We start from the raw sequence: 24323 nt of genomic DNA, 5'->3' as shown, positions 1-24323 counted from the left end.
CAGAGACAGAGAGGAAGGGGGAGAGAGAGAGGGGGGGGGAGAGGGTGAGAGAGAGAGAGTGGGGGGGAGAGAGAGAGAAAGAGAGACACAGACACAGAGACAGGGACAGAGACAGAGAGGAAGGGGGAGAGAGAGGGGGGGAGAGGGTGAGAGAGAGAGAGAGAGAGAGAGAGAGAGAGAGAGAGAGAGAGAGAGAGAGGGAGAGCGGGGGAGAGTTGAGAGAGAGAGAGAGAAGGAGAAAGAGAGAGAGAGGCAGAAAGAGAGAGAGAAAGAGAGAGAGAGAGATGAAACAGGACTAGTCAGACCTTGGACAACATGCACATCATCATTGTACAACAGCGTCACTACCATTATAATCATGTTATTCAACTCATTCATTGGACGCATGCCCCTTTGGGAAGGACTGGGCAGAGGGCATTGAGCTGCCTTTTCCTAAGCCATCTTACGTAAGGTCACGCAGGACGACCGGGCCACGGCATTGGCACCGAGGGGCAGATGAGGAATGTCATTCACTCATTCATCGTCCATCTGTCCATCCTTAACGGCAACCGTAGGCTAAGCCCCGCTGTGTTGTGCGTTGCTGGGTGTACTCATCGTTATCCCCTTGGCCCAGTGATAAAGATAGCATGATACCAGCCATATGGATTATCTTCGTCATGGACTGCATGCAGTTCAGTCTCTCCTGTGCGGTCAGGAGCAGGACAGTCTAATCACCTTCCCGTGGATTGAGGTTTGTTAATGGCGGCATGGCGGGTGAAACGTGGGATGTTGTGTCACACTGCGGCCATGCAGTGTGTGATGACGTCTTTTCCTATTGCCTTTGTGGCTATGGGAGTGTGATTCCCAAGAGATAAAAGGCCATTTCTCAGAACAGTTTAAGTGACAGAAATATCTGGTAATTAGTATGATAGTTATGTTGATTGAAAATGGATATTTATTGATAACCCATGCCAATTACCACGTTATTACCCCATACACCACACGTGTTGACTTTCTATTGGGAGTTTTCCAGGGCAAACAAGACAACACCGTCTAACACACACCGTCTACTTGCATTCCAGGCAACCAGTATTGGTTGTGACAGTCTGTGAATAGCAATGTGTTGCTTGCTTACCTCGAGTTGGGCTCGAGATCCTGGGTGAGAGCTGTGGAATCAGAATCGTTTTCCAAGGACTCATACGCGCCTGAAGGGTAACACAGATCATCTTTCGTTATTCATTTTCACTTTTTTTTATGATCGGATGTGATGGAATTTTCTTGTTTGGAACAAATGATTCATTCTCAACCAAAGCATATATCTTCATGTAAGCATTTTCGTTTTTAACTGAACAGATTTTCAGGGATTATGATGGCTTTGTACCAGTAACTACTCATACCTCCATGCAGCACCAAACAAGACAGGCACATTTTGATCATACATGTTCGAACAAGTAACCAAATGATAATGTTTTCATAGGATGAGGAGGATTTCCATAAACCCCAATGACCTCATGATGGCTCAATAAGTGATCCCACCGGGGTGGTTATGCAACCAATAGCACAAGAACAGATGCAGATTCCCCACAGCCATAGAGACGTTCAGCCTATCTGATCAAAGGAGCGATTTGTCATTCTTTATCCTGCTCCATGGTACTAGCACTCTGTCAAACACAAACACACACACACCTACACTCACTTAGGCACATACACACACACACACACACACACACACACACACACACACACACACACACACACACACACACACACACACACACAAAAGCAGTCCCATATAGGTATGTGCAGTGTCAATGATTGATTGGATTTCTCTTAATCTACGCTCAACCAATTCATAGGTAAACACACACACCACACACACATACAAAAGCAGAGATACTCTGCTCTCCCTATGTGGGAGGGCTATTAATAGCGAGCTACATCATGCACATCTGCTCGACCTGACATCTGTTCAGCACAGAGAATCAGTCAGGTTATATGCTCACGGGCTGCCCACTGACAGACACACACACACACACACACACACACACACACACACACACACACACACACACACACACACACACACACACACACACACACACACACACACACACACACACACACACACACAAACACACACACACAAGTGATTGGTGGAGACATGAGGTAAGTTCACAGAGATACTCTACGTTAGGCACCAATCAAACCCTCTTTTGTTTAAGATCGATGTGGTGTGAGTTTGTGTGCCAGTGTATTTTCAGCACCATGGAGAGCAAAGTGTGCGGGCTGCCAGCCACGCCACTGGAGAGTGGCATAAGCCTAGTGGTTCGATCCCAACAATCCCCATAAGCCCTACTGTTTATCATTGACTTTTGTGCTTGCATGCAGATGTTTGGAAGATTGCCTCTAAATAGATAGTAAATGTAGAGTGTAAAAGTGCCCACATAAAATGATTTCGCAAAGTTAAACTAAACAAGGTGACTTGTTTGGTATAAGCAGTGATTGGTCTGACAGATACAGACAGACAGACAGACAGACAGACAGACAGACAGACAGACAGACAGACAGACAGACAGACAGATACAGACAAGCAGAGACGAATACAGGCATAGACAGGCAGACATTTACTGACTGAGACAGACAGACAGACAGACAGACAGACAGACAGACAGACAGACAGACAGACAGACAGACAGACAGACAGACAGACAGACAGACAGACACACAGACAGACAGACAGACAGACAGACAGACAGACAGACAGACAGACAGACAGACAGACAGACAGACAGACAGACAGACAGATCTCACCTTTGCCCTCTGCCTCTGTGTGTCCACCACTCTCTCGCCCGCCCTGCTCTCTCTCCTCCCTGCTGCTCCGCCGCCGTCTGACCTTTGACCTCCCGCCGGCCCGGGGCTTGGCCTCGCTCTGCGACGACGACGACAGCGACGAGACGCTGTCCAGGCTGCTGGTCCTCACACGGCCCCCCGCGACCACCTGCTTCTGCTCCAACTGGTCCCAGTAGCACTCCAGGCTGTCCGAGTGTTTGAACTTCAAGGGGTCCGCGTCGCTATCCGCCGCCGCCGCCGCCGCCGCCGCCGCCGCCGCCGCCGCCGCCGCCGCCGCCGCCGCCACACCCCTCCCGTGGCACGCCGCCTCCCCCCCGGCCGGCTTGGACCTCCTCTGAGGCTCCGCCCCCGATTTCGGACCCCCTGTCGTCGGACCCCCCGTCGTCGGACCCCCCGTCGCTTCCGTTTTCTGCACGGGGTCCCTGGAAGGTGCGCCGGGGGCGTCGTGAGTGCCAAGCCCGTTCAGAAGCAACGTCTCGGGGCGGACCACCCTCCAGAAGCCCTTGGGGGGGGCCCAGTGCCTGGGGGAGGAAGAGGAGGGGGCCGGCGGCGGTGGCGTCGAGGAGGAAGAGGAAGAGGAAGGAGAAGAGGGGGCGTTTAGGGTGGCTGGGGAGGCGCAGGACGAGGAAGGGGAAACGGACAGCAGTGGGAGGGGAGGAGGTGTGAGGGGCTCGTGCTTTCTACTTCTGGGCCTGTTGTCAGACAGGAGACTCTCCAGACTGGCCCCCTCGCCGAGCCCCCGTGGCAGAACTGGGGGGGCTTCGCTTCTCTCTGTCTCCGCCACTTTCCCCATGACTCCCGGCTGGGAGCCCACCGAAAGCCCCCGTTGAGCCCCGGCAGGGGGGCTGTGGATCTCTAGCCTGACCCGCACCCCTTGCCCCTCCGGCACTGCGTCCCGCTTGCTGTCAACACCGCTGAGGAAGTCCAGCATCCCGGAGCCGGACACGGACCAAGACCCGGATAACTCCGCCCCCTTGGCCGGGACCCCGGGTTTGAGTGAGACTTGCCATTGGAGCTGTCCAGTTTGGTCCTGCTTTGCCTGGACATCTGTGTTCGTCGGCTCTCGACACTTCTCCCGCCCTCGCTGCTTCCGCTGCGTGACTGTTTTCACCTTGGTCTGCAGCACGTGCGCAGCAGAAGTGGTGGGAAGGGAAGTGCAAGCAGAGCTGAAAGAGAGAGGTGGTGGCGGGAACGACGGGAACGGCTCTAGCGAGGGAGCGGAAAGAAAGCTCCAGTTCTTGTTGATGCCATGTGGTGGAGGGAAAATAATAGGAACAGATTGGTTTTGAATCTTATCCACCAACTCTTCTTTCTCCATTGGCTGATCGAGCAAAGAAAAATAAATACACTCGATTGATTCGAAATCAATGATTGAATGTCACTCAGCGGACTCAGTTGACGACAGGCATAGTCTCTCTCCGTAGGTAGAGCAATCGAGGGCATTTCCAAAGTGGACTGAGTCACGTTGCCTCATCCACTCATTACTCTAGAACGCATAGGATAATCCTCTGGCTTGAGCTTCTTCTTGCATGCAACTGAACCAGAGAAATGTGCGACTGGGAAATAGATATGACAACATGTTGTGTTGCTTGATTAATAAACGTATGCGTTAAAGACTATAGATAGTACCTGCAAAAAAACTCGATAATGATTCATTATTGAATCACAATCAACAATTGTGTAAATGATAATTGTAATCAATGAGGATTTCAGATAAAGCGTTTCAATAGCGAGGGTAAAAAGCATGCCTATGATTTATTTGATTTAAATCCTTACAACGCATATCATTAAAGTGAAAGAGACGCACATTTCACTACACAATGACAACAAACAACGGAGAGAACGTGGTCAAAATCACGTGTAAACGAGATGCAAAATAATAACAAAACACATTGAGTCGACGTAGCCTACCTGGACTAGGAATGCATACAAAATCCTTCTTTGAGACAAAATGATTGGTCTGAAAATGAAAAGTTATTGAGTTATCAGTAGATAGATGCAAAGCATCCTCAGAGCGCTAATCCGAGAAGATGTGCACGACACCGGGGTGACGTTTCCCCCTCCCCTGGAAAGAGAAGTCACAAAACACGCTGCATCCCCCGTGTGTTTTTGTTTATGAAACATGAGCGCACTGCTACGAGTCAAATTCGAGCCAAGCGACTCGAAGAGCTCTCCAACATGATTGGTCCGTAATCCCTTCAGAAACCAGAGGGATTAGGCAAAAATGAAAATGCGAAAAAAGTGCTTGCTTTAATTAAATTCTCCTACTGGCCGAGGATCTGTGCTGAACTGACTACCGACAACTGAGTGGACGTATGTTGATCACTTGTAGTATGTGGTATATTCGGAGGGCATAATGCACTGTTCTGCAGTTAAAGATGTCCAGTATTTCAAACACACACACGCGCAAGCGCACGCACACACACACACACACACACACACACACACACACACACACACACACACACACACACACACACACACACACACACACACACACACACACACACACACACACACACACGTACACCACAACCTCCTCCCCCAACCCCCACCCCCAAACATACCCCCCCCTCACACACACACACACACACACACACACACACACACACACACACACACACACACACACACACACACACACACACACACACACACACACACACACACACACACACACACACACACACAAAAAAACACGCCTCACAGTGACGGTCGATTTTACATTGCGCATACATTTTTCCGCCACTAGATGGCGCTGTGAATACATTGCACACACACACACACACACACACACACACACCCGCGCGCGCGCACACACGTACCAACCCCACACTCACGCGCGCAGCTCTCAGCTAGCTGTAACCGGCTAGCGAGCCCGTTGTCGAGTTGACACCCTCCCCAAACCTCAGCAGCACCAAAGCTGCATAGTCGACATGGCGACTAAGAAAATACAGCATCACATTGCTAAAGAAAGATGAAAATCTTCCAAGTTTTTTGGAACGAGTGAGTAATCTGACCCGCAAAACCTACGATTTCGTGAGCTGTGTGATTTATGAGCGCTGGATAGTTCGCTGTGGTTACGTTTTGGATGTATAATGGCTATGTAGCGAGCTAGCTAACGAGCTAGCCTGTGCTCCACTGTACTCCGGGGAGGAGCTGCTAGCCCAGTGTGTCTGTCATTTTTTAGTTATCTTATAACGGAACACCCCAGCGTTGTAGTATTTGCGATATTCCCACTTTCACAATGTGTGTCGTTTGAATATTTACACCATATCTGCCCTGGCTACAGCAATGATTGTAGAATTGCGTTACATAATCTCGTCGTTGCACTCCCCACAGCCGCTATATTGTCACCGGCAGGTCTTGTGTTGTGGGCCAGTCATGGGCACACGATGTGGGCGAGTTACCCCACTGCTTTGATTATGGTGTGTAGGAACGACCAACACGTTAGCACGGAACAACGTGTTCAGTTTCAATCTAACGTCGCTGCCCGTGGTTTCTAACTCGCCGCCCGTAGCCTGCTAATACGGCTTGTGTTTTCACCTAGCGAGCTACCGCTACCTCGGCTAGCATGCTGGGATTCGGTGTTTGTTTTGTACGGGGCAAAGTTATTATTAACTGCACCGTAGCCCTGGTTCCTAGTCGGTCTCCCGAGGAATAGCATGTTTAATGGTTAATAAAAAGTCACGATATAGATAAAGCCCGTTCGTTTGTGTTTCAGAAACGTGTTGCTCTACATAAGTAGCCGACGTTCCCTCATAGATGAAGTTAGCGCTGAAGCGCTTGCTAACAGCTAGCCTCTCCTAGACCCTTTGTCCATTCTGGTAGCGTCGACCAACTCACCACAGTAGGCCACACAGTATGTTTTGGTCTTTATTATTGAGGTGACCATTCACGCTAAGACCCAACTTTTTGAAGTCGCTTTATTGTTGCACATTGTCTCCACCCCTTCCTAGGCCCGTGTTTCTAACGCACATAGACGCCCTTATAACTCCTTATAGCATGCCTGCTGCAATCTCTAGTGTTACTGTTAATTTGTGTTGGTGTTTACTTTCAAGTTGTAAAACATTGCCGTAACATACAATTTTATAAAATGCTTCAAATAATTTTAAACCATTTCTAAAGTGTATTATATGTGTATATATATCCAAATTCTTATGGTATTTTTCCTATTTTTTTTTCTCTTTGCAGCATTCGTCATGTGATGTGATCTAATATCCACAATGTGTGAGGACATTTGAGAACGATTGAGTTCGGTAGAAGTTTTTCTTGATTCCAGTGGAATCTTCCATATATTATTTTATTTTTCCTCTGTGTATAAATACAGACACAGCCGGCTAAATCCAGCCCCCCCCCCAATCCCTAACAGTCACACCCATCACTATTTAACCATGCCAGTTCAAGCCCCACAATGGACGGAGTTCCTGCTGTGCCCGATCTGCACGCAGACTTTTGAAGAGACGGTTCGCCGGCCTATTAGTTTGGGCTGTGGACATACTGTCTGCAAGATGTGCCTGAATAAACTGCACCGGAAGGCCTGTCCATTTGACCAGACAGCCATCAGCACAGACATCGAGCAGCTACCTGTTAACACAGCACTGCTTCAGCTGGTGGGAGGACAGGTAAGATGTTTTCTTTTAGTTTCTAATGAATCACAAAGGGATACAGTGGTTTCATTTCATAGTAACACATTCTACATGAATGGAATTGCATGCTTGTTTGAGGCCATATAGTTACCGTGATATTTTTTATTTTACACAGGTGTTTTTGGTCATTCCAGTTCCTACAAAGGCTACATTGTGTTGTATAAAAAGAGCTGAGCCTTGATGAGTCATTCTGCAATTATGGGCAATCCTTTAGTTGAATTGTATTGGTTCCACTTGCTCAAGGTAGTGTGTTGCAAGTCAGTGTGCAATCAGTAGAGCTGGATGCTGTGGGCAGAGTAAACCTGTGGGCACAGCTTATATGGGTGTGGTACATCCAATAGTCAGTGGCTTACAATGTCATAGATGCAGGGCAGAAGTTGGCACCTGACTGGATGAATGGGAAGTCACGCCAGTCGATTGTGTTTATTTTATTTGCGGTTGGTTGTTTATAAATCTCAATCAAAGAACATTGCAACATATTGTGTTGTTTTTTTGGGGTGTACCGCAGCCAATGTTTCCTGTTTTTATTATTATTATCCGAAAGCATTAATTGTACGTTTTGTTAAGGGCCTAAACCCTCAAAACGTTCACTGTCATACTACAAAATATGATCTGTGTGATCATAATATAATCATAATAACGCTAACCCTAACACGATACAAGACTGTATTATACAACCTTATAACAATATTGGATGAATACGGCCTGACCCAGGGGTTCGGTCATAAAATAAACAAAAAAAACGTTACTATTGCTAAATATTATATCAACCCAAATGAAAAGTGAACCGTAGCCATCAGGTTAATAACACTCGTCGGACCGAGCGGCGCACTACTTGATGCTCAAGCCCCTGTGTGTTTTCGACTGTGACCTCAGGTTCCTAAGGCCCAGCCAGTCGCCTTGATCACCAGTCCGGAGGACTCTCAGCACTATGAGGAGGCCAGACAGTGTGTGGAGGAGCTGGCCCTCTACCTTAAGCCCCTCAGCAACACCAGAGGTACACCCGCATACACACACACTGCATCATAAAGTCTGTTCCTCTTTTCACCTGCGTTTTCTGCTCTAGCCGTTTGGAAAAGGTCCCGCGGTAGTGTGCATGTTTAATGGTACCAATGTTAATTTGTATGAAGCCCTACCTTTGGCTGTATGTATTACATGGTTATTAAGTGCTTTTGTATTAATTGGTAAATCTTAATAGGAAGTTCTCTTAAGCTTATTCTAGCAGGCATTCACTCTTATCATGCTTTATTTAAAAAGGCTCACTTGTTTATTTTAAACATTTATGGTGGCCTATGCATTTTTTTAAAAACAATTATAGGCAATGACTAGATGTTATCCAGCACCACATCAATCAATACGTACATTGTGATGTCCTAAAGGACCCCACTCCCGGTCTTGCTAACTCCCCTTACCCGCGTCCCTTTGACGCGCTCTCCAGGGGTGGGTCTGAGCAGCACCGCCCAGAGCATGCTGAGCAGGCCGATGCAGAGGAAGCTGGTCACCCTGGTGCACTGTCAGCTGGTGGAGGAGGAGGGCCGCGTCAGGGCCATGCGAGCGGCCCGCTCCCTGGGCGAGCGCACCGTCACCGAGCTCATCCTGCAGCACCAGAACCCCCAGCAGCTCTCCTCCAACCTGTGGGCTGCCGTCCGTGCCAGAGGCTGCCAGTTCCTGGGCCCAGGTAGCCTAGCGCCCGTTGAAATGTCCACTGAACCGTTGGGTACAAGTCAATACCACCGAAAACCCTAACGGCAGTTACAACCGTTCCCCCCCCCCCCTTCAATATTTCTAGTGCCCACTGAAGCGAGTGACTCACTGTGTTGCTCTACCTGAGGGAAAATAATTGCCATGCAAGTGGCGATTTCATAGCCACATATCGCACTCGAAAAAGGATCCAGCACCATTGTTGAACACACATCAGCTTGTGAACTGCTTTGTTTATGTAATTTATGCACCATTTAAGGACTCTCATAACTGATAAAAAGGCCTGCATTCAATTTTTTCAAAATCCTTTTGCTGTCTTCTTTGTGCCAACGTCTGAATAGTTGTCCATTTCACCCTGATATTGTGTGACGTGGGGCCCCCTGTTGCTCACGTTTCTCTGGGGGTTTGTCATGCAGCCATGCAGGAGGAGGCTCTCAAGCTAGTTCTGCTCGCTCTGGAGGACGGCTCGGCTCTGTCCAGGAAGGTGCTGGTCCTGTTTGTGGTCCAGAGGCTGGAGCCCCGCTTCCCCCAGGCGTCCAAGACCAGCATCGGCCATGTGGTTCAGCTCCTCTACCGGGCCTCCTGCTTCAAGGTACAGAACAAAGCGGAGCGCCGCCGCCTTTGATTTGTTTCAACCGTCCTGTCAAAGTGGCTTCAGGGTAGAGGCTCCCCTCGAAGGGGCTTTCTAAGTCTTATCTCGAACGCCGGGTTCAAGAGGTAACCATAAACCCTGCTGCGTCGAGACCCCAATCAAATCATAAAAGACCGACGGCGGGCAACGACATCAAACGCCACGAGGGCATGCCAAAATCTGAGCGCACCGTGTGATAGTGTGGGCAAAAACCCCCCCTTCTTTACTTTCACTTCCCCGCCGCACCACCTAGGTGACCAAGCGCGACGAGGACTCGTCCCTCATGCAGCTGAAGGAGGAGTTTCGTACGTACGAGGCCCTGCGACGCGAGCATGACTCCCAGATCGTGCAGATCGCCATGGAAGGGGGGCTGCGCATCGCCCCCGACCAATGGTCCTCGCTGCTCTACGGAGACCAGTCCCACAAGTCCCACATGCAGTCCATCATCGATAAGGTAAGAAGAGTCTGTTTCCTTTGGCGTTTTTATTTAATCTGGGTGGGGCTTGTGTGTCCTTTGTGTCACCGTACCTTTTTGTTCCGAGTATGTATTAATCACTTCATGTAGTTCTCAGCCACAAACATAACCAATGAACGCATTTCCTGTTTGTGTGTTTGTGTCACAGTTGCAGACCCCGGCCTCCTTCGCCCAGAGTGTCCAGGAGCTGACCATTGCGCTCCAAAGGACGGGAGACCCAGCCAACCTGAACAGGCTGAGGCCCCATCTGGAACTACTGGCTAATATTGACCCCAGCCCTGGTAAGATACACCATAGGCCTGCTTAATGTATCCGCGGTCTAAACTCCAATCGCTTCTGTAAGTGAGATTGCAGAGTTGTGAAGAGAGCAGGATTTTGAAACCGAACATCCAAAGAAATGCCTCCTCCCTCCCTTAAATTCCCCACCATTGTGAGGTGTTGTGACAGGCAAGTTGGACTCCATTAACCAATGATGGAAGTGAGCCAATCGTCTAAAATCTAAATTGTCTCATGACGTGGCTGGTATAGTCATCTGTGGGAAGGCATGTTTACAGTAGTGTTATTCTGCTGCTCCATGTTATTTAATCCAAATCCAATTAAAACCAAGCTTTAAGGAGTTAGGCTGAGATTCCTGATGAATATCTAAACCGGATTGCCTGATTATCCCAAAACTGGTTGCACGGCATTTAAATCAAATCAATCCAATCACTGCACCATGTCCACCAATGTTTGTGAATGGAATTGTAAGGAAATGGGTATTACAAAGTCAAACAAGTGAAGTCTGGCACTTAACTTTGCTCGTGAGAATGGCTGAACGGGCAAAAATCCTTTATTGTAAAGGGGGAAACACAACCTCAATAGCCAAGCACATTAGCATTGTGCATCAAATAAAGGCCAAATGCAGTACCTTCGACCGTCTCCGAGTTGAAAAGACTCCTCCTGTCCCCTCCATCTCCTGTCGCACCACAGACAGGCCCGTCTTAATCATCCACTCAAAGTACGAGCACTGCACACACAGACATTGTCGCTAGTCCCGTCAGTTAAATATAGTAATCCAATTGTGAAATCTGTGTTATAATCAGCAGCATACAAGCTAGTTATCTTAATCGATATCAATAATTATGATTGATCCCCATCCCTACTCGTCTTACAAAACCGTTCCACTGCTTTTCTGACTGAACTAAATTTCAAGAAATCAGATTTTTAATACTCCAGCAACAAAATATTCAGCAATTTTCAAGTGTCATGGTTTCAGAGGAGTTTTTTTTCTTTTTTAGTATTGATTAGGTTACCTTGAAGAACAAAGTGCTTGCAAATAGATCTTTTTTTTTTTACATTAACTTGCATGGTATGTTTCATAATTTTGCTTTGGATTGGATGCAATAATTCTAATATTGATTCAGAGTTTGCCATTAAAGAGTCGGTCTTAATATATAATGTGTTTTAAATGAGATGACTATTGTGCAACAGTTGGGATATAATATATATATAATATAATTCAACATTCAAATAAATGATAAGAGATAACGATGTTGAGAGATAACGATGGAAGTTTCCAGTCCCAACCGATGTTATGGTGTACCAGAGTACGGGTACCATCATGCACTGGTTGTTAAAATAGTCAGTACAAGTCTGTAAACTACTCCTTTTAGAAATACAAATAATAGTCAAATTCATATTTAATTGATATATAGCCCTATAAACTACCTTTTAAATAAATGTAACCTTTTGACTTGTCAGGCGTTTGCGTTGGTTTCCTTGGCTGATTTCAAACCGATTTTGAGGGGAGGCCCAATGCTGCTATAATTAGACCCGATTCAGTGAAGCAAATATGAAAGAAAAGAGATAGCGAACAAAAACAAATTCCTGCGATCCTAATAGGGTAGTTTCACCCCATAATGGTTGTTGGAATTTATTTTCTCAAATAAACGTAAATATCTAGAAACCAGTATGTAAATAGAATAGGTCTCAAATCTTTCCCGTTGGAGAACAGCCCAGGCTGGGGCCCTCCTTGTCGTGGCAGCTTTCACTCCCATCCTCCCCCCTCAGCCGCCTGTGCATGCCTGTGGCTCCCGTGCTGCCTTTCTAATGAACGTATCGGTCTGCAGACGCCCCTCCTCCAACGTGGGAGCAGCTGGAGAAGGGTCTGGTGGCGGTGAAGACGGTGGTGCACGGCCTAGTGGACTTCATCCAGAACCACAGCAAGAAAGGGGCGGACCCACAGCAGGTGAGCCCACACGTCACAGCACAGCTAGCGGTCCCCGTGTGGAGAGACTCCCAGGGAGGGGACATGAAGCAGCGTTTTTGCACTACGTTTTGTAATATTTTTTATTAGGGCTGTCCCCTGAAAGTCGATGATTCGAATCATCCGTCGTTACTGCTACATTTTCTCTAGGAGCGCAGTCAGTGTGGCGACACAGCGCTGTGTATTATTTCGGGCTCAATAAATGCAATCAGATCGTGAGCACGGGGCTCATATAGTGGATTATCCACTAGCCTATACATGAGCCCTGTGTTCATTATCGGACCGCATTATGGGCAGGAGCCTGATTAAAAACCGACCGGAATAAATTGGCTACATTTCCGACGAGTTTGATTGACTGAAAACTGTTCAGGTGAGAACGTGAAGAGCGCAACGCGCAAGCATATATTAAAGGCCTATAGCCTACCAAAACAGAGTGTTAATAGAAAGAAAACTCGTTTTTTAACCCTCCAAAAGACCTGCCCTGCACGACCGCCGAATAGTCGAATCTCTGGACTGAAAAAGCAGAGCCTGATTAGACTCAGAAAATTCAGAGCCGGGGACAGCCCTAATTTTTAAAAATGTTTATTTCATTTAAAATAATTCTTTTGCCTATTCTAAAACCTTGTTTAAATGTTATAGTAGCCTAGGCCTACCCCTGGGCCATCCAACCTAGTTAATCTTTTTGCAATCAATTCCATTTTGAATAAACAAACAGCGCAGTTACATGCTTTGTCCTAGTTGCGTAATTTATTAGATAATTCTTAACAGATTTCTGTAGTTAAAAGAACTCCGAAGTGTATTTGAGAATGTCAGATACAACAGCTCATGTATTAAAAATAATGTTGGGTTGAAATCGGGCTGGGGTTCATGATTACAGTTAATGTGTTGGGCCGGGCTCGGACAGAACGTGGGCCGGGCTTGATTTTCTGGGCCCAATCTATGCTCTATTCCCCTACCACGGGTCCACGATGAGCAGGTACCATGGCATGGGACGAGATATCGTAGAATCCATATAAACATAACTCGTTGATTGAAGAAGATTAGGAGGGTGACTAATTGTACAAGCGTCTTGTTATCTTTACGTGATCGATTTGTCAACATGTTTTGGGCCCATGTGTCATGTGGATACCTGGAGTCTGTGTAGTCCATGTGTTTGAGGCTCTACCTCTCCCTCTTTGTCTCAGCCTCCCCAGCACAGTAAGTACAAGACGTACATGTGTCGTGACATGAAGCAGAAGGGGGGCTGTCCCCGCGGAGCGAGCTGCACCTTCGCCCACTCTCAGGAAGAGCTCGAGAAGTGAGTACACGCACAGACACACCCTCTCACGCGCACACACACACAGCTAGCTCCGAACACTCTTTGGGCTGTGGTGATTTGGTGTGATAATGACTTATCGCTCACCATCACCGAAGAGAAGCACCCACCTTCCTCTTAAGGTGCTGTGCTTGACGTTTAGGATTGAATGAGCTGCCATCATAATAAATCAGTCCACAAGTTATGCAAGGTTATTATGTAACGCTTCCAACCCACAGGGGTTGACCATCCACTAATGGGAAATAGATATCATTGTACAATAATAACTAATCTTATAACTCCTCTCCAGGTACCGCAAGATGAACAAGCGCCTCGCGGCTCGTCTCCCCGGCTCGGGAGGGCTGATGGCGGACGACGGTCTCCCCATGGACGTGGCGGTCACGCGGAAGCCGTCCCCCCTCCCCAACGGCAGCGCCCTGGGGCCCTCCATGCCCCAGCTGGTGGCCCGCGGCACCGAGGCCTACGACCTGCTGCGCAAGCCCCTCAAGATGGACGGGGGTAGTGCCCCCGGCTCGCCGCCGGACCCGTGAGTCCGCCTTGTCTCGTCGCGTTCCCCGTCTTAGCTTGTGTCTGGTTGTAGACGCAGGCCTCAGGCTTAGTTATGGTTTCCACGTCGACGCAACGCAAGGGGGTTTGCGGAGCCTCCTTACGTCCACCGCAAGGGACGGACGTGTGCCTCCCAAAAATTGTAACCTTCTGTCGAGGCGACGCAGCAGCGAGGGCTGTGATCTGTCCGCCCACTAAAACCCGACGCAGAACCAAAACAGGATCACGCATGCGTCAATGTGTCTGAGTGGTCTTCGCGTTGTGTTGACGTGGAGCCAGAACTGAGCCTTGGTTGTGTGTAGTGGTGTATGTATATATGTGCGGTTGCAGTGTGCATATTGGGAGACGAGACTGTTATTTAACTATATCTAGCAATTCTGGTGAAGGAAGAAGGCTTCTATCACTAATGTACACTAAATGTGGTTTGGCAGCAGGAAGTGGTTTGGGTCGGTGACGAATCGGTGCGTTGCTAGACTGCAGAGGCCACCGCGACGTGCTGCCTGGCCTCCCTTGGAGTCTAACCGGGGTATGTCTTTGGTCCTAGGCATGACGGCATGGGGAAGCCCGGCATGTCTCTTCCACCTCACCCCATGGCCCACGGCAGGCTCCCGGCGGACCACCTGTCCGGGGTGAAGCAGATGCCCGTGGTTCCCCGGGGCTCGCCCATGTACCCCCCTCAGCAGCAGCAGCAGCAGATGGCCGAGATGTACTACCCGGACACGCGCCCGCCGCCCTCCTCCTCGCAGTACGAGTCCTCGCAGTACCCCACAGGTAGTGCCCCCCCCCCCCGTCCTCTTGCCCCGTCTGGACAGTTCTTTCTGAGTCCTTTTGTGGGGCGGCAGTACCTCCAGGTTGCTGGAGTGTCGAGGTGTCCCTGAGCAAGACGCCTCAGCCTCACTGCCGCTGACTGAGCTGGCCGTCGCCCTGTGTGGTCGCCTCCGCCATCGGCGTGTCAATGTGTGCGTAAATGGTTGTAAGTCGCTTTGGGAAAAAGCGTCAATAAAATCAATGTAGATGTAACCAAACCGGTCATTTGTCATGGGTGATCCTTGGTTGGTTATGTTGTGACGAGCCATATTATATCTCACTAATGAGCTATTCTTTTTATCTTCATTGGACCAATAACGTATTGATACTCTTTACATAATTCCTACGGGTGTATCCTTAATAGAGTCGTCTAATCGTGAGTGATTAGGACTGTTTATTTAATGCGGCAGCTCTGATACAGTGTTGACGGTGCCCCTCCCGCCCACAGGTTACCCATACCAGCAGCCGCCTCCCCAGTACGTCCACCGGAACTACATCCGCAACGCCCCGCCGCCCCCGGACTCGGCGGGGGCCCCCTACCAGGACCCCTACCCTGGCTACGGCCCGCCGGAGCGCCCCTACCAAGCCCCGCACTCCGGCCCGCCCTTCTCCTATCCCCCGCCTCACTACGACAACCGCGGCCGCCACGGCTCCTACCAGGCCCCCCCGCCTCCCCCCCAGCCCTACCCCTCCCAGAGGGACGACATGGTCCGGATGAGCCCGGCGCCGATGGACGGGCCGCCGCCGTCGGGGGGGCCGGGCGGCTCGCTCTACCACCAGGAGCCCGGCCCCCGGGAACGCTACCCCTCCGAGGGGTACTACCCCCCGGCCAACCCGCCTCCACCCATGAGGGCGTATCCCAGGGTGAGTGCACCTTCTGATGGGGGCGCAAATCAGCCTAGGGGGTTCAATCCGCTTTGGGTTATTGGGTGACGTCACAAAGGTTTTCCTGGCGTTGAAAGAATAACTGGGGACGGTGCTAAGCCTTTCTGTGTGTCCCGTCCGGCCGTAGGACCCGTCGTACGGCCGCTCCCAGCCCAGCCTGGACTACCTGCACCGCCGCCGCCAGGAGCTGCTCTCCCAGCTGGAGGAGAGGAAGGTCATCTCCCCCCCGCCCTTCGCTGCCTCCCCCACCCTCTCCCACCCCTTCCCCAGCGACTACCTGCCGGAGGTACGTGCACACACACACACCACGCACCCCCGACACATCAACGGAACAAACTCTGATTCGATGGCAGGAGAACCGCCTCGTGCCAGTTATTGATCCAGAGGGTCACCTGATCCGTGGTGTGTAACCCGATGCTTGTCTACCCCCCCCCCACCCCCCAACAGTACGGCGATGATGGCTCCAAAGCGTTCGGCAAGGCGGACTACGCGGCCCAGTACTCCCCCTGGTCATGTGACACCATCGGCTCGTACATCGGCACCAAGGACGCCAAGCCCAAAGACGTCATGGCCCCCGGCGCCATGGAGATGATGGTGAGGCCCCCCCCACCCAATCGCACACAAGTCACGGGGAACATCAACGCAGTGTGAAGAAACAAGAGCTGATTTATTGACATTCTCGCAAACTGTGAAATGTAACGCGCCGTTTTACAAAGAGCAAAACCAGAGTGGAGCTTTTGTGTTGTCGTGCCAAGGAGATGAAATGAGGACAAAAACCATGTTTGTTCGAAAGGCCGACCGTGGGTCGAAAGCTGTTAACTTTAAACGGTTCTCTGGAAATGTTTTCTCACCCTTGCAATGGCTCATTCCTCTTCGTCTCTCTCGCTTTCTCTCTCGCTTTCTCTCTGTCTCTGTCTCTGTCTCTCTCTGTCTCTATTTCTGTATATCCCTCCCTCTCACTCTGTCTCTACCTCGCTCTCTCTGTCTGTGTGTCTCCCTACCTCCCGCTCTGGTCTCTGTCTCTGTCTCTCTCTCTCTCTCTCTCTCTCTCTGTGTGTGTGTCTGTCTCTCTCTCGCTGTCTGTCTCTGTGTACTCCTACCTCTCTCTGGTCTCTACATTTCTATATATCTCTATCCATCTCGCCTCTATATTTCTACATATTCCTCCCTCTCACTCTGTCTGTACTCCTACCTCTTCCTACCTCCCGCTCTGTTCTCTCTCTCTGTCTGTGTCTCTCTACCTCTCTCTCCCGCTCTGCCTCGCTCCGTCTCTCCCCCAGCAGAATGTGGAGGCCAAGGGTCTCCGGGACCCCTCGTTGGAGGCCCCGCGTCGGGGCGGCGAGGTGAAGGACGACGACCCCATCATCCCCTTCGGCCCCCAGCCCACCGTGTCGCGCTTCGGCGCCATCTCCCGCACCACCAAGACGGGCTACCAGACGGCCTGCCCCGTGCAGGCCATGGCCGCTGCCGCCCAGAACCCCAACTCCAAACACCTAGCCATGGCTGCCGGTGAGACCCTGCTCTCTCTCTGTGTGTGTGTGTGTGTGTGTGTGTGTGTGTGTGTGTGTGTGTGTGTGTGTGTGTGTGTGTGTGTGTGTGTGTGTGTGTGTGTGTGTGTGTGTGTGTGTGTGTGTGTGTGTGTGTGTGTGTGTGTGTGTGTGTGTGTGCGCGATTCATGAGTTATGATTAGGGATTATCGACTGGTCTGCCTCCTTTAGTAATAGTTCTGTGTAGCCTTGGGGGAGACTCCTGTAGCAGGTAGACAGCCAGGTAGTTCATCTCGGGCCGAATTAAATGAATGGACGGACATATTACAATCCAGTATCTGCGACCGATACTGGACATGTATATTTTTTGTCGTACCGTTTGCCTTGATTGCTGTTGGGACGTAAAGTGAATTTGATCAAATATTAAAAGAACGCTTCTAAAATAGATTGCCTACCCTCGCTTTAAAAACAAGAGATGTTTGACTCGTAACGGATCGACGATCGACTGAGCGGCACCATTCCCGGTGCTTTCCCTCGCTCTACACCGGGTAGACGACGCTTGAGCGCTGTGATTTGATTCGGGGGAAAAGCTGACTGGAAACGGTTTTATGAATCATTCTCAATGGAACGCACCCACCCCTCTCTCTCTCTCTCTCTCTCTCTGACCAGAGTACTCCTATGGGAACCACGGAGGCTGGAGCGCCGGCTCCTACCCCTCGCACCAGGCCGGCTCCTCCACCTCGTCCTCCTCTCAGGGACACTTCAGTGAACGGTGAGCCACCAGCACCCGCTGACCCATTCCGCCCCTTTGTTATAACACAATAATGGTTATACATGAGTCAAAGGAAAACCGCGGTGGGTCGATTCCAGTGTCAAAGGAACGTATCGCTCTGCTGCCCTCGCGGGTTGCTAAGCAGCATTTGCACATGTGTCTTCCCGCAGCCTGCCCATGGCGGCCCCAGACCGAGAGCAGATGGAGCTGCAGATGGAGCTGCAGCAGGTCAACCAGCAGATCAGTCAGCAGACGCAGATGCACAACATGGAGGTGTGTAACAGTCAGGCCTGCCCTCCGCGACACCACTTCCCGACTGTGCCCCCAGTTATTTTTCTTCTTCCTTTATTAACTTTTTCTGACGTCTTAATTCAATGTCATGGCCGCTTCCTTCCTCTTCCCCCCCCCCCCCCCCCCCCCGTTCCTCTTCCCTTCTGCGGCGTGGCGTCTCCTTCCAGGCTGCCAGTAACTCCATGTTGCTGCAGAGGGAAGCCAGTGCTCAGGCTGGCCACCCGGGGCAGCCCGGCCAGAGCCAGGGGTCCCAGCAGCAGCAGCAGCAGCACCAGCAGCAGCAGCAGCAGGGCAAGTGGCCAGCAGGTGGCAACGGCAACACCACCGTCTCCAGCAAGCAGCTCAGCCTGGAGCTGGACCACGTGGAGAGGGAGATCGGGAAGAGGACCCGGGAGATGGCCATGGTAAGACACGGAAATCCCAGGAAGCTTTTTACGATCCCAATTTAGTGTGTGTACTTGATGGCTTTGGGCGGCCACTGCTGTTACACTGCTGATATTCTTGGCCTTTGCTTTTACTACTGCTGGGCCTTGGTTACTGTTGGCGTGTGCAGGGTTAACCCACATCCAGCCACCTACTTCCGCTTAGCATCACACCACAAGTCCCCATGCGGTCTCTGCACGCGGAACCAGGGAAATCCCGGTAGTTTCTGTGATTTATGGCCGCCCACATGGCCCCAGCGTGTCTCTGTATCCTGGAAACTGGCGCCCCGCCGCCCCGGGGCGGTGTTTACCGGCCCTGACGCGCGCCCTGTGTGCTCCCGCCCCAGGACAGCCAGGTGGCCCACGAGGTGCAGCAGTACAAGATGAAGGCGGCGGAGAACGGCCAGCCCGACCACAAGACCCAGCTGGAGGAGATCTCCATGGCGCTCGGGTGAGCGGAGGCTAGTGGGCGCGTGATGATGAGTTGTTTTGGTGGTTGACCGTCCGGAGGATTAACAGGGCTGCCCCCCCCCCCCCCCCTTAACCAAACACCCTGCGCACTCACCGAGGCCCCGAGATGGCTCCGGGGCCCATTGGGTGGATAGGAATCTGTAACTGATGATAATTGGTGTTTGATTGGAATGTAACCAGACCAAGAGGTTATTATTTTCATTCATTAATAAATCTGTTACTTATTTATAACCCATTAAACACCAACAAGACAATGACCGAAACACAAAATGTCATCACTTTGATGGTTTCTAGAGCAGACGAAAACCTAAAGTATTATTGAGTGTGGGTCAGAAAATGAATGTTTTCTGTCCTCTCCTCCCCTCCAGTGAGGTGTCCAACGGTTCGAGCAGTCTGCAGGAAAATGCGGTGGGCGGTTCCATGATCTCGCTGACCAATAAGACGTCTTCGCTGAGCATGTGCTCCGACCAGGGAGCCGGTCCATCAGAGATGCAGAAGAATGGTGTTGTCCATTCCTGCTCCTAAGAACACACCACACACACATATACACACACTGATGCGCTCAATTGAAAAGCATGCACAGGCACACACATACACATGTTTTATTTAGAGGATGAGCAGTATCTGCCGTGATATGAATTTTCTTTCTTTTTGTTCTGTGAATGAGCTTTTTTAAATGACTTTCATTGCCTGGAAACCAGGGCATTTGATAACATTTCTTGTTCTTCTTTTTGTTTTCGTTTGTTTTTATTTACTGGGACTGCTGGTTGAACTAGGATCTCGACATGCGTGCGGCAAAAGGAAATTAGTGGTGGTGATATCGGTTGTTGTGACAGACACGGGTTCGAAACAGGCTAGATACTAATTTATCTTCTAACCAATTAGGAATTAGACAATTTGCCACCTTTGCTGTGTAGTGTAATTGTCGCAATAGATCAACAAAAAAATGGCGGGAGCATCCGCTACACTACAGTGTGGTCACGTGGTATTTATCGCCAGATCACACGACAACCTGTTGTCCATCGTATCCTATAGTTAACCTATAAACTCGCAACGGACCACTATGAAATGAGCGTCGGATAGAAGTTTATCGGAAGGCCAGGAACCACCCACCCCCCCCCCCCCGCCCATGTCATTGGAAACACACGACTGGCCAGAAGAGGGTTTTGTCTGAGGAGGGAAACGCAGTTTAACGGAACGCTCATCACCACATTGCCCAAAATGCCAACCATTCAGCCTAGAGTGAGAGGGGGGTCACACTACGGAGCCAGAGGGAGGGTGGACGCCAAGTGCCCCACGTCCCTCTCAAACCACCGGGAGAAGCCTGACTTTAGGTGCATTTTATGACTACATCTTAACGTCTGTTTCATAATTGAAAAGCAGTATATTATATATTTAACCGAAGCATTCTGTTTTAAAGATTGCCGAAAAAAGAAGAGGAAGAAGAATAGAAATCCTTTTTGATAACGAGGTTTCCTCATGTTTTCTATAAGGGAACTTTACTTTTATGCTTCTCCGGGTTGGTTGGGGGGGAATGGGGGACGTGGCCCAGGGATCCCCTTGTGCCTGCGCTGCCAAAACGGCGCTGGCGTAGTCTCCGTATCCTGGGTTTGTTTTATTTCTTGAAAACAGGCCTTAATTGGGCTCATAGAGAGACTGTATGTGAGCATCACTCTCTCTCTCTCCACTCTCCACTCTCCACTCTCCTCTCTCCTCTCTCCTCTCCTCTCTCCCTCTCCCTCTCTCTCTGACGCGGTAGAACCTGTTTCCCTCCCCAGAGCGTCCCGTCTGGCCAGGCAAAAGGCCTCCCCATTGGGATTATCTTGTTATTAGTTCTCCTTAACTTCTATGAAGTTGCGTTCCCTCGTGTTTTTGTTTAAATTTGTTGTCATGCTTTGCGTTTTGTCTCGACCTCGGCGGGGGAATGGGTGGGGTCTGGCCGTGGCTTTTCCTGCAAAGGGTTCCCGCGGTCCAGACTCCTCAGGCCTTTCGCCGTCATGCAGTATATATACACACAGTTCATGCAGTTGGACACAGGTTTTTTTTTTTTTAAATAGTTCCACTCAAGCCTTCCGGCCTCCCCAGTCTGCTCCGCCACAACCTGTTGCACAGCGATTTCTATATTTGTACACTCGCGGAAGCCCTTCCTTGCAATTTAAATTATTTGTAGCTCTACGTATTTTTTCAATTCAAATGCATAATTCTGCGTAACGGCGTTGTTTACTGAGCAGATGGGGGAGGTGAAGTTCAAAGTTGTTGTTTTGTCCGTGTCATGAGTAGGCAGGTGGGAAACGACCCTCGCTGTACTAGAGATTCTGCTGACCCACAGCCCGCTATCACCACCACTAGCGCCGTCCTCGTACCCCGGCCTGTACGCCGTTTACCACAGACGCTCCCGCGCTGTCTATGCCTTTTTGTTATTTTCTTCGCCTTCTAAGCGGCGTATGCGCCCGGGACGCCGGACGGTGACGAGTCGTCTCTCCCCCCCCCCCCCCCCCCCCAAAACGACGAGCGAGTCCTCGTGCTCAAGACGGTTAAATGTAGAACATCAGGTGTGACTTGTTTTTCAATTTATAGTTTCTGCAATGCCCCACACCCCCTACCCCCCCAACTCCCTTACCCCCCCCCCCCCCCTCTGTTTGTGTGAGCGGGTACGCTAAAGGGGGCACGGTCATCCCTCCCCCCTCGGCCACAGACAGAGTCCTGTTTTAGTTTGGACGCGAGCGGCGCCGAAGTCTTCTGTGGCCGCGGAGGCCGCGCCCAACCCAACAGCCGTTCGATTTTTTTTTGTTGTAAAAGAAAAGAACAAAAGGCGATTGTTTGCGCGGCGAGCCCCTCGCCGCCCCCCTGGCGGTCCTCCGCCGGGAGTGAATGTTGTCGGGGGCGTGCTCTCTCTCTCTCTCCGGTCGTCATCGATGACGACGGCGGCGGCGGCTCCGTCTCGTCGGGGCCACACTTAATGCCCCGCCCCGCCAGGGTGGCTCCTTGCTCTGTTTTTTTTGTTTTATAATTTAGGTACACAACTCACATATACATATGAGTATGTATACATACATTAATATACTAAAGCACTATTAACGTGCCACCTGTTATTCTACTCGCTCAGCATTTATATTAAATGATCTCTACTTAGAATCAGCTTTTTATTTAGTTTTTTGTTTTTGTTTTTTTTCTGTCCACGGGTTGCCAACACAGACTTTATCCTTTCCCAGACGAAGGACCTCTGTGCGCATTGATTTGTGTTCACTTAATCTTTTTGTGTTCAAACAAAGGAAATGTTCGTTATATAGACTATGCTTCCGAAGAAGACAAAATTCTGTAACGTCGGAGAATTTAAGATTGTTTTTTAATTTCTTTTTTCGTGCGTGTGTTTGCTAGATTGTATTGTAGAAGATGTACCCTGACCACGCCCCGACCACCAACGTGACCCCCCCCCCCCCACCCTCCTCAGCACGCGCTGTACCCAGCGACGCTGGGGGGGGTATTGGGGGAAGGCGTTGGGAGAGGGGCCCCCCAACAGACAAATCCAAAAAAACAGGTTTTTGGTGAAAGGTCAGCCTTGTTTCCTTGAGAAATGATTTAGTTTTTTTTATATATATTTAGTCTGCTTTAACAGCATGAGTTGATCCCAAATAATTGACACTCAATTGGCATGATTCAGAGTCATAGATATTTTTTTTCCTCAAAAAAAACATTTTGAGTCCTTTTTTTCTTTTGGAAAAAATAAAAAGATTTCAGCTCACCAAATTACTTAACGTGTGCATTAATGCAAATCTCAGAGATTTGAAGCTTTTTTGTTCTTTGTTTTGTTTTTTTTGTAAGGGACTGTTATTGAGCTAGCGTTGGTTTGTAGATGTTGCGTTTCCTCCGCGTCTTGTTTCCCCCCCCTCCCCATCCCCGTCTCTCCCCTCCTCTCATCCACTGCCCGGTGAACCTGCTGGCTGCCCGGGCCCCCAGAGCTACCAGCGATGGGGCCTGACCCCACCGTACCGATGTGTTAACCCACAGCCTACTCGGCAGTGTCACGCGTTCACCTCGCACCACAGTCGTCGTCGCCACACACCTCGCCTCCCCTGCCCTCCCCACGCCCTGGTTTACGTTCGCTCTGACTGGTGATAGACCAACGTCACTTACAGCAAGAGAAGAGATGATGGGTAGGTAGGGTTCGGACGGACGAGCAAGGATGTGTGACGGGAGTAGGAGGCGGTGGCTGAACTTGCGACAGTTTGTTTTCTATTAAGTTAATAGCAACGATTGGTTATTTCAATCTCCTTGTTTTCTGAGTGAAACTGCTGCCGATCCCGTTCTGTTGTTCCTCATAGCCAATGAACCCCCCCCTCTCCGACCCCTCCCGACCACTGAACCCTGTTACTGCTGTTCACGGTTCACCTTTTATTCCCTAGGTCTAACGGGGAAACACACAAATGGCTTTTTTATATGATTACTCCCTTGTAAGATATCTCTTAAATTAAGGTACAGGTTTGATTTCAACAAGAAAAAAAAGTTTTTATATGTATATTATACTCCATTAAGGAATGTCTAGAATTATCTTCCTCCAATGTGGATGTAGCCATTATTACGCCATTTTATGACTTTGTAAGAGAATTCACTGTGTGAAAATTGGTTTGCATTTTTGTATAATACAATCTGCTTTTTTGTTTGATACGAGAGGGAGGTCAAACTGGAAGTTTGAGGAAACAAAAAAAATGAACCTGTGAAATTGAGAAAACAAAATGTAAGTTATGTACTACAGTGATTCTAAGCTGAGGGGAAGAATTAAATGATTGCTAACTGAAA

The 24323-nt window shown here is 49.8% G+C and overlaps 2 protein-coding genes across 4 annotated transcripts; one reads left to right on the top strand and one right to left on the bottom strand.

Annotated features, from left to right (window-relative positions):
• Positions 1–291: 291 nt before the first annotated feature.
• LOC132462752 (circumsporozoite protein-like) lies at positions 292–5151 on the bottom strand. 2 transcript variants are annotated; one of them, XM_060058478.1, is made up of 3 exons: positions 4741–5150; positions 2791–4385; positions 292–1184 (listed from the first exon to the last, which is right to left on the bottom strand). In XM_060058478.1, exons 2-3 carry the CDS (start codon positions 4145–4147, stop codon positions 1111–1113), a joined length of 1431 nt encoding a protein of 476 aa, XP_059914461.1. In that variant the 5' UTR covers positions 4148–4385; positions 4741–5150; the 3' UTR covers positions 292–1110. The 2 variants fall into 2 exon arrangements, with proteins under 2 accessions (XP_059914461.1, XP_059914460.1); XM_060058477.1 differs by lacking the exon at positions 292–1184 and having other exon boundaries at positions 1196–4385; positions 4741–5151.
• Positions 5152–5667: 516 nt separating this feature from the next.
• On the top strand, positions 5668–24323 carry rc3h1b (ring finger and CCCH-type domains 1b). Of its 2 annotated transcripts, none has more exons than XM_060058475.1 (20): positions 5668–5835; positions 7024–7454; positions 8355–8475; positions 8917–9156; positions 9596–9771; positions 10064–10264; positions 10434–10566; positions 12394–12512; positions 13715–13827; positions 14135–14371; positions 14936–15162; positions 15647–16062; positions 16211–16369; positions 16531–16677; positions 17367–17592; positions 18240–18342; positions 18513–18615; positions 18801–19037; positions 19403–19506; positions 19895–24323. In XM_060058475.1, exons 2-20 carry the CDS (start codon positions 7224–7226, stop codon positions 20049–20051), a joined length of 3450 nt encoding a protein of 1149 aa, XP_059914458.1. In that variant the 5' UTR covers positions 5668–5835; positions 7024–7223; the 3' UTR covers positions 20052–24323. The 2 variants fall into 2 exon arrangements, with proteins under 2 accessions (XP_059914458.1, XP_059914457.1); XM_060058474.1 differs by having other exon boundaries at positions 5669–5835; positions 17364–17592.

The sequence above is a fragment of the Gadus macrocephalus genome, chromosome 8 (genome assembly GCF_031168955.1).
Source record: "Gadus macrocephalus chromosome 8, ASM3116895v1".
Classification (NCBI taxonomy): domain Eukaryota; kingdom Metazoa; phylum Chordata; class Actinopteri; order Gadiformes; family Gadidae; genus Gadus; species Gadus macrocephalus.
This window is presented reverse-complemented; position numbering and strand designations above follow the sequence as displayed.